The 12,233-nt window shown below is 51.8% G+C and overlaps 1 protein-coding gene across 2 annotated transcripts in view; it reads right to left on the reverse strand.

The window, feature by feature from the left end:
- IGFBP7 (insulin like growth factor binding protein 7) overlaps positions 1 to 10,813 on the reverse strand; it is a 15,474-nt gene extending 4,661 nt beyond the window's left edge. For both annotated transcript variants that reach the window (XM_082281371.1, XM_082281372.1), the window contains exon 1: positions 10,327 to 10,813. In XM_082281371.1, coding sequence (XP_082137497.1) covers positions 10,327 to 10,807 — 481 coding nt within the window. In that variant the 5' untranslated portion in view covers positions 10,808 to 10,813. The remainder of the gene's footprint in view (positions 1 to 10,326) is intronic.
- Positions 10,814 to 12,233: the final 1,420 nt, after the last annotated feature.

Here is a 12,233-nt window from a genome sequence, read left to right on the forward strand (position 1 = left end):
AGCTCATTCCCAGCCCCATAAAAGAGGGGCAGATCTGGGTCCTGATGCTCCTTATGGGATCCCAAACCTGCACTGATTTCAGCCCTGCATGTGCACTCCACACCTGCAGCCCTGTTGCAGACAGTGGGCTGCAGGTTTCAAGTGCATCCCACTGCAGCCACATCTTCCAGCAGAAAGCTGCTGTCTTTTTCCTCCTCAGGATCTGGGGGCAGATCCACACTGGTATCACCAGCCAAAGGGTATCAGCCATCCTTCTGTTTTAGCCCAAGGGATGCTGAGGTGGTTCCCTGCTCCTGAGCAGCTGGTGCAAACCCAGAGAAGTGTTCGCTCTTCTCTTTTGAGAGACTTCTCTGTCCAGGAATGACTGTACACAGCCTGCTGGTGGGAAGCTGCAAAGAGACGTGGGGTGGCCACACTCAACAGTCTCTGTTACAGAACTATCCCAGTTCTGATTTTAACAGGAGGCAGCTGTGGAGAAGCAGAAAAGTTTCATGTGTAGCCCTGGGCAATGGTTGAAACCACACCTAATAGTCAGCATGGGCTGGTTTCCTGGCAGACACCACAACCCAGGTGCTCCTCATCTGCACAGAGTTGAGTCTCTCATCTGAGGAAATTATTTAAGCAGTGTTTCAACACCCTGCTAAAGGTTTACCCCCTGAGTACCCCACAGTGGCCAGCTCAGGGTATTGCCATCCCCAGGACGGGGCCACCTCAGGTCATGCACTCTGGTCCCCTTACCCAGTGCGGCATTTCCTGCACAGCCCAGCTGTTCTTTTTCTGGTGTCCCTTAAACAATAGGGATAATAGGGTGCTTGGAAGCTCTGACGGGACACAATGTCCCCAGGCAGCTCGGCTGGACCCATGCTCTGTGAGGGCCTCCAGCTGATATGCACCCAGCAAAGCCTGCTGCTGCTTTCTGCTCCAGCCCCCCACTAGAGCAGAGCTTGGGGCCTGTCCCCAGCTGGCAGGGCTATGTCTGCCCCTGTATGACACCATCCTCTCTGTCACTGGGGTTCTTCTATAAGGCAGGAAAAACACAACTGCCCCCCCAATTACCACCATCTCTCACCACAGAAAAGGAGAGATTCTGACTCTTACATTAAAAGCCAGGTGGACTTTAAGGCACTGTTATGCTCTTCCAGGGTCTGGCTCAATTCTCCTCTGGCTGGGAACTGGCAGCATTCAGCACACCACTAAATCCACTGCCTGAGGTGTCTCAGTCTCGGCCGCTGCCAAGTTTCCCCCTGTGCCGAGGGTTCAGACACCCACTTGCCCACAGGTGTTTGTTCACCCTGCCAGGATGAACAGGTCACACCATGATTTTTCAGCAGCAATTGCTGTCAGGGGAAAAGAGACAAGGAACTTCTACCTACCTCCTGGGTGAGGAGAAATTGTTTATCCTCTTGGACAGGGGAATTGCCTGCACAGCTTCACAGCAAAGCCCTGTCTGGCTTGGCACAGCAGTCACAGCACAGTGAGAGCTTGGCTGTTACTAGCTAGTCCTAAGCTCGGGATGTACATCCTGATCCAACCAGGCAGAACATGACGTTCTGCATTTGGCTGCAAAATGAGCTAGAAGCATCCACCGGCCTCTGCCTGTATCTGACACAGCTCTGAGGCCAGGAGGGAATACACATCCTGAGAGATGCAACAAGTGTCATGGGAAAAGTCATTGTGCTCTCTCTGGACAACTGACTTAAATCCATACAGCCAAAACTCTAGAGCTGGGCTTCTTCCGCCACTAAAAATAAACTTCTGAGAAAGGCCAAGAAGTCAGCAGATTTAAAGTCATATCATGACTGGCTACAGCAGTAGCTAAATTCTCACCACAGGGAGCTGACATCCAGGTGCATGACAGTCACCCTACTTACTGACTCTGCTGGTCCCCCTCATGCTCCCTCCCACAGTCCCCCAAAGTGGACAGAGATGGACAGATGACACGGCAACCTGACACAACAGGAGAGGCAGGGGATGGCTGAGCACTTCAGAACATGTGAGGACATTCCCTCCTCCAAGTGTCCCTCTTGCTTCAGGAGTTCTTGTGAAGGGAGCAAAGCCAGGACTGGAAACAAGCCCACCTTGCACAGAGCAGATGTCTTGATTCCTGCCAGCAAGGAGCCTCCCCACAATCATCCTACAGCCTGCACCTCGGAGGCCTTGCTGCTCTCTTGGCAGCACTGCCCACAGAGGGGATGGTTTCTCCCTCAGCTTCCTTCGGGCTGAGGACCTGAGGGTTGCACCTGCTGATAAAAATGGTCACCACCATCGAGGAGGCTGTGTGCTCCCCGCTGTCCCGCAGAGCCCGTGCCAGGGACCCTGTGGAAGTACAGATGCTCCCTGACTGCGCAGGAGCTCCTTGACCAAGATGACAGCCCAGGCTGTTGATGGAGATCAGATGCTCTCCACAGGCACTTCAGGCATTTCCTCTGTGTTCAGCCCATTGTTTGTAAAACAAATAACTCTCCCTGGCCCTGGAAGGGGCTTTTTACAGAGCCCCAGAGCTCATTCACCCTGGGAGAGAGTCTCAAAACACAGGGACTACTTTTTCTGCAGCTTGCAGGGAGCTGGCAGCCTGTGTTATGTCAAAAATAGCAGCTGGAAAGGAGTTCCCATTGTTGTATGTAGCTGCTTTTCTGCCACAGCAATGTGCACAGCAGAGCCTCTGACATCCTCGATGAGGATATTACTTGGCATCTGTTCCTGACACCCCTCCTGCACCAGGCACCCCTTCTCTGCTCAGCCACAGCTTGCAGAGATTTGGCATCTCCCAGCTCACCCACTTGTCCCTCACTGATACCTGGATGGTCAATCACAGCTCAGGGTTAGCTGGTCCTCACCAATCTTCCTTTGGTGTCCACACACACTCAAAAAACACACAGCAAGCAGAGCAGTAACTTTTTTGCTAAAATCAAGAGGCCTACAGATATGTCACTAAAGGCAAAAATCAGCTGGACATGAAGTACTGTGGGCTATGTCCTGGTCCTTGGGCGTGCATGGAAGCCCAGACCATGAACACACGAAGCCATGCACCACACGCTGAAGCTCACATGGGGGAAAGCTTGGCTCCCAGCAAGCCCTCCTGCACACTGCACTGCCCTGCCACGGCCCCAGGTCACACACGGGCTGGGAACACTCCCCGAGAGCACAAACCCAAGCAAAAGCTAAACATTGTTCACTCCCACAAGCTATTGCAAGTCTGAAAATAAACCCACTCCAGTCTCCTAAGTTGCTGGTAAAGTACTTTCCCTTCAAAATTACTTTATATGGAAAAAGGGAAACCTTCCTTAAGCAACATCTAGTCATTTTAGCTGGCATGGCCTCAGCTGCTCCCTCCCAGGTCAGTGCCCTGTGAGAGGCGGCAGCAGACGAAGTGCAAGCAGCTCCTGGCCTTCCCCACTCCCAAAGCTGCCTGCTGCTTTCTGCTGGATTTACAAGCCTCCTCCTTTACCTTCTTCTGAAGGCATTTCTCCTCCTCCTGTAATCTGTCTTTGAAGAGACTAAGGAGCTACAGAAGGAAGCTCTAAGACATCCACATGAAAGCGGAGGCTGTGTCTGTCTGGACGCTGCCCCTCAGACTTCAGCCCTGGAAAGGCGGCAAACACGAACACAGCTTTGCCCAAGCCCTGGAGACCTGAGACTGAGTCAGCATGAGGAAGGGCCCTGGGCCACCATCACTGTGCCATGGAGCAACTCCTGCTTTCCACACCACTGGGCTCCACGTGGTGCACACCACTGCCATTGGAAACCCCAGCCCTGCTGTTTTACCATGGTTTGGGAACACTGCCTTCAGAGACCTTGTGCCTGAGACCTTGTGCCTGACCTTCACATCACAGAATCACAGAACAGTGTGGGTTGCAAGAGACCTTAAAGATCATCTACTTCCATGAGCTAAAGCCTGGAAAGAATGTGAAAAGCTTGCAGTGGGAGACACAGAAACAAGGCATGGCAGCATTTATGCATGGAAAAGCGAGCAGGGCTTTCAAAAATCTGACCTCATTAGACTTGTAACGTGGTAATCTCCTATTTAGTTCTAACCTCAGCCAACCTCAGCCCAACAAAGGATTAAACGCATTTTTTTAAACACAGCATGCCTTTCCAGCAACAGAAAAAACAAACATGAGGTGGAATTTGCTGATCAGTAATCATTCCTTCCTAGTGAATTTGGGTATGCTGTGTTGATTGAGAATGAAGACACAGGTGAAATACAGGACCCTCCTGGGCAGTGAAGGTTTTGCATAGTCCCCAGCATACTGTTGCTCTCTAGGGCTCTGACAAGTAATATATTAAACAACTTCCATAGTAGATTTTAGCACAGTAACCATAAACACTCAAGCTCCAGTGAACCAAAACCTTTTCACATAATGGAATTCCTTTTAGGGAGGAATTTATGACCTATGCTACAACAGTGGAAGCCCCCAAAGTTACACATAAATTTTAAATTACCAGTATTTTTGAAGAGTGAGAGCAATAAACAGCAGTGTTCAGGAGTCAGTCATGAAGCACAACAGAGTCCAGGAAGGCTGGACACATTTTAAAAAAGGAATTGTTAAATATTCAAGAGCAGACTGTCCCCAAGTGTAGAAAGACCAGGGAAAAAGACCAGCCTCATTAAACAGAGAACTTAGGCTGGAACTTAGGGGGGAAAAAAGGAGAATCAATCATCTCTGGAAGAAGGGTCAGGTAACATGGGAGGGCTATAAGGATGTCATGAGGTAGGGAGAAAATAAGAAGGGCCAAAGCCCAAGCAGAATTTGATTTGGCTACAATTAAAGACAACAAAAAAAGTTTCTGTAAATACATTGGCAGCAAAAGGAGGGTCAAGGAGTGTCTCTATCATTTGTTGAATGCAGAGGGTAAGTGTACTGACAGGGGATCAGAAAAAGGCAGAGGCACTTAATGCCTTCTTTGTCTTCAATATCAAGACCAGTTGTCCTCAGGATACCCAGCTCTCTGAGTTGGAAGTTGGTGATGGGGAGATGAGTGAAGCCCCCATAATCCATGAGGAAATTATTAGTGGCCTCCTGTGCCAGTTAGGCGCTCACAAGCCTGTGGGCCCTGATGGGATCCAGCCCAGAGTGCTCTCCCACAGACTCTCAGGATGCAGCACAAAAATGCTGGTAAGATCCACCTGCAAACACAATGTTTCCTTTGCAGTGGGAGATAGCAGGTAGCAGGCCACTGCTGCAAGACCCCCACTCCCACTTGATGAAGAAACTCAAACCGGATTCCCAGAAGAATCAGGGAACTCGCTTCATTTCCAACCACAGACAACTTTGCAAAAACTTTTCTAAATCTTTCCCCAACAAAGACAAAACCACTCATAAAATGTGTATATTCTTCAAAGTCCCTTAAAATTCAAAAAAGGAAGAATGGGAGGAAAGAACTAAAGCAATCTGAGCCTCTTGTTAACAAATCTAGAAGAATTTCTTGCAAAATGTGCCTGGCTATGAACTATATTTTGTGGTGTCTAGAGTTGGGAGCCTTTGTACTTAAGGCAGCTGTATCAAGAGAAGACGAGTTAATCTCAGTGATAACAGCAGTCTGCCAATTCCCACAAGTTTTTTCCCAAACCCCTGTTTTTGCTCTACTCTGGTAGTGTGTGGGGATTAAAAAAATAAAACAAACCACCCTCAAAACTAAGATATTTCCAGCAAAGCCTCAACAGCTGAATTTGGATGGAATGAGCCAACAGATGTGATTCATGTTTCTTGTTTTGAAGATGACCTGTGGAAACTTGGCACTTCTTTGTCTGCAGCACAGATGTACCTTTATGGAACAGTGGAGCACCAGCAAAGCAAAACCACTGATGGGGTAAATTGGCAGGAATTTGGGGGTGCAATGTATTTGCCTGGGGCAGTCACAATCCTACATCCATCAGCCTGTTCTTTCAAACCCTGTGGACAGCCAAGAAACCTCGCACCCACCTTCTCCTGAGTCCTAGAGCTGGTCTGTGGCACCTTAGCAAAAAACCCTTCCAGGAGGGATGCTGTCTGGGCTTCTGGGAAGCCAAAATGATACCTCCCTGGGGGGACAGCACAGCTCCAGTGACTGGGATCTCCTTGCTGGTGAGACCTAGACAAGTTTAATGCTGGTTACAGTCAGCTTTAAAAGAATCTCTCCTGGTTCTGCTGTTCATCTGTAGCCTGTGGGAGGGATCCTGTGAGCCCTCATCATCATAAGGAAAAGCCCTGCACGTTTCCAGTGCTGGGAAAACACTTTCATGGAGCCACAAAGTTTTAAACCACATTCAGATGAATAGAAATAAAGCAGACTGCTTGGCAAGCCAGCAAATTTACCCTTCACACAGAGAGGCCCTGAGTTTCTACCCCCAGGAGGTCTTTGTAGGTAGGTACAAAGCAGCACCAGTTCCCCAGAGTGAAACACTGTCCTCTGAAGTCTGCTGAGAGCTGCTTTGTGGTACACTGCATTTGGGCAAGAACAGGAGTTTGGCTTCCACCAAGAGAGAAGTGAGCATAACACAATGACAAAGCCTTGAATGACAACAGCAAAACAACCTGGAGACCCCAACCCTGTTGGAACAAGCATTAGGGACTTCAAACCATATAATGAGGCAATTTTGGCAGTATTTCCAGCAGTCACAAAGTACGTATTTGCTGGTAGCTAATGATAAGAAAGACTCAGGGGTATTTGTCCTTTCCTGCACTGGTTAGGCAACAAGTCAGTGCCTGGTATTTTTCAGCTCAGACATCATAATCAGAAATCCTGATAGCTTTTTTTTTATGGGGGTTGGTGCTTTGAGGTTGCTTTTCTGCCTGGCTTGAGCTGAGCCATGCAACCCTAATTCTTTATGCCAGCTGGCTTTGCACGGCAGTGGGTACCACAGTCCTCCTGCCCCAGGTCCTAGCTGGCTGCAAACAGCCTCAGTGTGTGCACTGCAAATTGAATTTCAGCCTACATTCCTGAAGCCACCAGCTCCTTAAGAGGCTCTTCTGAACATCTGTGCACAGCTGTGTGACAGCAGTGACAGAGAGCAGCTCCCCAGCTGTCGGAGCAGCCTCCACTCCTGCCAAGGGGGCCACCAGAGGAGGCACCCCAGACTGCCTGTACCTGCCCCACCAGCAGGCTTCTGCTTTGTGTCTGGACCTGCCCTGCCTGCAAGACCTGGCAGCAGACCTGAGCTGCATTTTCGTAGGCAGAGAGCAAACAGACAATCCGTTTAAAGGCAATGTTGGAAAGCAGATGGAAAACTTCACAGCATCTGCCTCCTGCATCCTCAGCACTGTGATTAGCTACAAAGAGGCTGCTGGGACACACAGGTAGAGATGGGAAGCAGGAAGTGGTGCCCTGAGAGAGAGCAGGGCAAACCCGTGGCCAGCTGTGAGGGCAAGTGTGAGGGCAAAGCAGGAGCCCAGCCAATAGGGTGCAGCATGGCATCACTGCCTGCTCTCCCAGAGCAAAAAGACAGGCAGCTTTTTCTGCTGGCACACCACCAAGAGCAGCCAGCCAGCTTCAAGGAGTTGGCAATCAAGCAGGATGCCTTTTTCCAGACATCCCCAACAGTTCTGCCCACATAAAACTCACTCCAGAAAAGACCAGCTGGATCTCTCCATCTGCCAATGCAGGTAGAGCAAGGGTTATTTCCATCCTTTCAAACTCTTCTCAACTGTGTCTTCCTTTGCCCTCCAGCAGGAAGTTTTGGCTGCAGCAGAAATACCTTTTTCTGCATGGCTTCATCATTTCTGTACAAATCACAGACATCACATCTGAGAGGTCTGGAAAACAATCAAGGACAAGGTCAAGGTGAATTCTGCAGGGCTGAGAATGTGCTCATTCCTTTTGCTATTTAGTATCAAAGAAAGATCCAACAGGATGTGCAAAACAAGCCTTCCCTCTCCAGCTTCACTTGAACAAAAAAAACAACAAAAAAAATCCCAAGAGCAATCAAACACAGTTAGGACCCACTGCTGGAACCATATGCTTCCGGCTCTCTTCTCAGATACTCTCTTGAAAGGCTGCTCACTCTTGGACTGAAAGAAGGTGGTCCTTACAGTCCAGCAAGGGCGTGCAGACACCTCAGAGCCCATCTGCCACAAACAGGAAGCCCAAGTGCCCTGTCACCCAAGGACTTCCTTCTGTGCAAAAACTATCACACAAATGGCTGATCCTGCCTGTTTGTGGTCTCCCTGTGCTGGATCCCACCCTAGATAGTGCCTGCATCTGTTTGTGGTGGGAAATGGCAAAAGCCAGAACTTCCACTATTTGACTACCACAGTATTCAGGTCCTTCTAGAAACCTAGAAAAATGTGGTCTCCTATCTGGAAAGATACTGGAAAACACTCTGTCCTGTGAGGCTGATAGGATGCATGTTCTCTCCTGTTAGTGTTTCAAAATCCATGTGGAGATTACAGCTCCCCGCCCTTCCCACCCAATACTCCTAACTGCCAGGAGGCCCTAAGGGATACAGAAATACTTCCAGATGTTTAACACGGTTGTGGGATAAATCCCTGCCTCTGCTGCAAGCCACGGAGCAGTGCATATTGCCAGAAGGTCCACAGCACAATGAAGGTTCATGCAGCCAAGGGAAATCTCTGAAAGGTCAGTTGTGATACCACTGCTGAGCAGCCCACATCCATCCTGCTCCCTTCCCTGAGATGCCGAGTCAGAGCTCTCCCAGCAGCAGGAGCCAAAAGAAGACCAGCACCCCAGAGTGACAGAGGACATTTTGCCAGTGACTCTGCACCACATGCTCCAGTGAAGTTCTTAAACAGGTAACAGCCTGTAAAGGTGTCTTGCTGCAGATCTGCACACTTGAAGAGACCTTCTCCAAGGAAGGGATGCAGTTTGTGCATGGAATGGCTGTCCCACGTTGAGACCCTGCTTCAGAGAAGCTGCTGCTGTAATGATTAGAGGACAGAAAAAGTCTTGGGGGACCTGTTGGGGGCTGGCAGGTCAGTGGCCTTCCACATGCCCTGCCCAGTGGCTCATGTTTGCATTGACCTTGTCAAACTCTATCTCCACAGTCTAGATCAAAGCCCCCCAGCATCCAGTCTGGGACAGACACCAGAAGTGCAGCCAGTCTGGGCTGGGACAGTATCTTACAAGTATCAGTACCTGTTTTGCAACAAACTCCCAAATGACTTTGGGCAAGACAAGTGAGAACACAGCCTTCTCCTCAAGTACACACATGAAGCATGACATCTTTCAAACCCATCTGCTCACTCTGTCTGGGCTGGCAGAGCCAAGAAGCAGCACACATTTTAGGGCTACTGAGGCCAGAAAGGAAAGGCTCCTTCCAAATACTAGACAGAGGCACAGACTGAGGCCATTCTCGTCTCATTCCACATTACCTTGAAGGCTGAAATTCATCCCCTCCAAGAGTTAATACTGTACCACACTGTTTCTGGCTAATATGTAAACCCAATGCTTTGGATAAGGTTTGTGAAAAGCCACACAGGGCATTTAATGGGCAACTTCAAAGTGCATAACCCAATCCTCACCCAGTCTTTCATGCCTGCCTTGGGAGTTTCAGAAACATTTTTTTGCAAACATACTTGGCCTCAGTTATGAGAAGCAAGAGAAGGAGGAGGTGGAGGTTGTGACCTGCACATACTGTGTTTATGAGAACACTCCTCCACCAAAACAGCACTGGTGCTGCAATCTTGTCCTTGAGATGTTTAGTATATGGTTTGCAGGCTATGTCCTATCCCTCCCTCCCAGCAAAAATCACTCTCAGAGGCCAGAATTTCTAGTAGAGGCTCCACAGCAGAACAATTTCTTCCTTGAGCACCATCCCTAAGAAAAATCTTGGGATGAATCAAGCTCCTGCTTGGAAATGCTGGAAGTGCAAACCACTACGTGCAGCTCACAGGAAAGCCACTGCTCGTTTTCAATTCAAGCCAAAGCAACCCAGTGAATGTTGGCTCTGAATTTCTGTTGCTTTCACATCCATTCAGTCATTTCCTTTCCTCTCTGCTTGCAACCTTCCTGGGCAGAACACTCCCCTGGATAGCTCACCCCTTTTGTCCCATCTCACAGCAGCTCAAATTGCAAGCTTCAGGCAAAGTATGAAAAGTGGAGGCGTGCAGTTACTGAACCGCTGGAAGCCAACAGTGAGTGCTCAAGTTCCTCTGCGTTTCTGAGTCTGGTCCGAAGTGTTACTCCAAGTTTAGGCAGCGCCATACGACTGGGACTCTCCAGTCCATTTAAGGTGGGTTTGAAATCATGCCCATTTTACAAAGAAGCACCCCGATGGGATAGAACGGCAGGAGGAGCACTCGGGAGGCGCAGCGTTTCGCCCGTGAAGCCGGGCAGCAGAGCGGACATCCCCCGTCCCGCAGCCCGCCCGCCCCGCTCCCTGCCCCGCACCTTGCTCGCAGGCTCCCTTGCTGCGCTGGCTGATGGCGGGCTCGCCGCGGCTCTGTGCGCGCAGGCTGGCGGCGCGGAGCTGGCAGCCGCTGCCGTAGGTGAGCCCGTCGCTGCCGCACACCGGGTAGCGGCTCTTGCAGAGGCACACGCCGGGCGGGCCGGCGGCGGGGAGCGCCGGGCCGGCCTTGGCCTTGCGGCGCTGGCGGCTCTTCACGCACTCGAGGCCCGGGGCGCAGCGTCCCCCCGCAGCGCCGCCGCCGCCGCACGCCTCGCCCTCGCCGCGCCCGCACTGCCAGCAGCAGCCGCAGGCGTCCCGCACCCGGCCCAGCGGGCAGCCCCGCGCCGGCAGCGCCGGGCACCGCGCCGGATCGCAGGGCCCGCAGCCCCCCGCCGCCGCTGTGGCCGGGCCGGGCACCGCCAGCGCCTCCAGCAGCAGCGGCAGAAGCGGCAGAAGCAGCAGCGGCATCGCGGAGGGCGGCATGGCGGCACGGCGCCGCCCGCCCCCGGCAGCCGCTTAAGCCGCGGCGGGGAAACCCCTCCCCGGCGGCGCCGCCCCGGCCCGGTCACAGCCACGGTCACGGTCACGGCAGCGGGGCACCGCCGCCATCCCGCGGCCGCCGGACCCTCCGCACCGCCGGCCGGACCCTCCGTACGCGGTCCCTCCCGCTTGTCCCGCACTCAGCTCTGGCATCGCCTCTGTCCCCTCTTCTTCTTCCAGCAGAAAGAGACCTATGGGAGCGGGTTGACAGCCGGCTGAACACAGCTGTGCCCAGGGGGCCAAGAAGGCCAATGGCATCCTGGCCTGGGTCAGTGAGTGTTGGCCATCAGTATCAGGGCAGAGATTGTCCCCCTGTACTCGGCACCTCGAGTGCTGTGTTCGGTTCTGGGCCCCTGACTACAAGAAGGACATTGAGGTGCTGGAGCATGTCCAGAGAAGGGCAACAAGGCTAATGAAATGTCTATCGAGAACATGTCTTATGAGGAGGGGCTGATGGAGAAAGTTCAGGGGGTACCTCATTGCTCTCTAGAACTCCCTGAAAGGAGGCTGTAGTGAGGTGGGCGCTGGTCTCTTCTGCCGTGCCTGCAGTGAGAGGGTGAGAAGAAGAGGCTTTAAGCTGAGGCACAGGAGATCCAGATTAGATATTTGAAATTTTTTTCCACTGTTAGGGTGGTCAGTCGTTGGAACAGGTTGCCCTGGGAGGTAGTGGAGTCACCGTCCCTTGCAGGTGTTTAAAAGGCATCTGGATCTGGCGCTGGGTGATGATTTAGTGGTTTAGGGGTTACAGTAGTAGTGCTGGGTGGATGGTTGAATTTGGTGATCTTAAAGGTCTCTTCCAACCTAGATGATTCTATGATTCTTGCCAGCCACCCGTGCTCAGCTCACAGCCATTGGCTGTGGGGGGCTGCAGAGGTGCAGGTGAGCCCATCAGGTTCCTGCTGTAGTGGAGGCAAGGAAGAAGAGGAGAGCTTTCTGGTTCCTCCTGTCCATACTTGGGACAACATTGTTTCCTGCTGCCTTCTTTTACCTTAGCTTGTGGCTCCTGCAGTGGAATGGCTCTTGAAGGGTCCTCTAGAGTGGGGGGCTGTTGCCACCAGCAGAAATTGGGAATATTCCTCAGGCAGCACTGGGCAATGCTGCTGGAGTCTGTCAAAACTGTGCCCTGAAAGTGCCAAACCCAAAAAACCATGGTGCTGATAAACCCCTGGGGCAGGGGCAGCAAGGCAGCACAGAGTGCTCTCTGTGCCCTTGCACTCATTCCCTGCCCTCATGCCTGCCTGTGCCTGTGGGAACTGCTCTCTCCTGCAAGGCAGTCCAGGCCGAGAGGATGCTCAGCCTTGGTTCTGCCAGAGCCTGCGCAGTGGGTGCTGCTTTGGCACTCTGGGGAGGAGAAGGACAGAGGTAGTTG

Source organism: Coloeus monedula (genome assembly GCF_965178545.1).
Source record: "Coloeus monedula genome assembly, chromosome: 5".
NCBI classification, from domain to species: domain Eukaryota; kingdom Metazoa; phylum Chordata; class Aves; order Passeriformes; family Corvidae; genus Coloeus; species Coloeus monedula.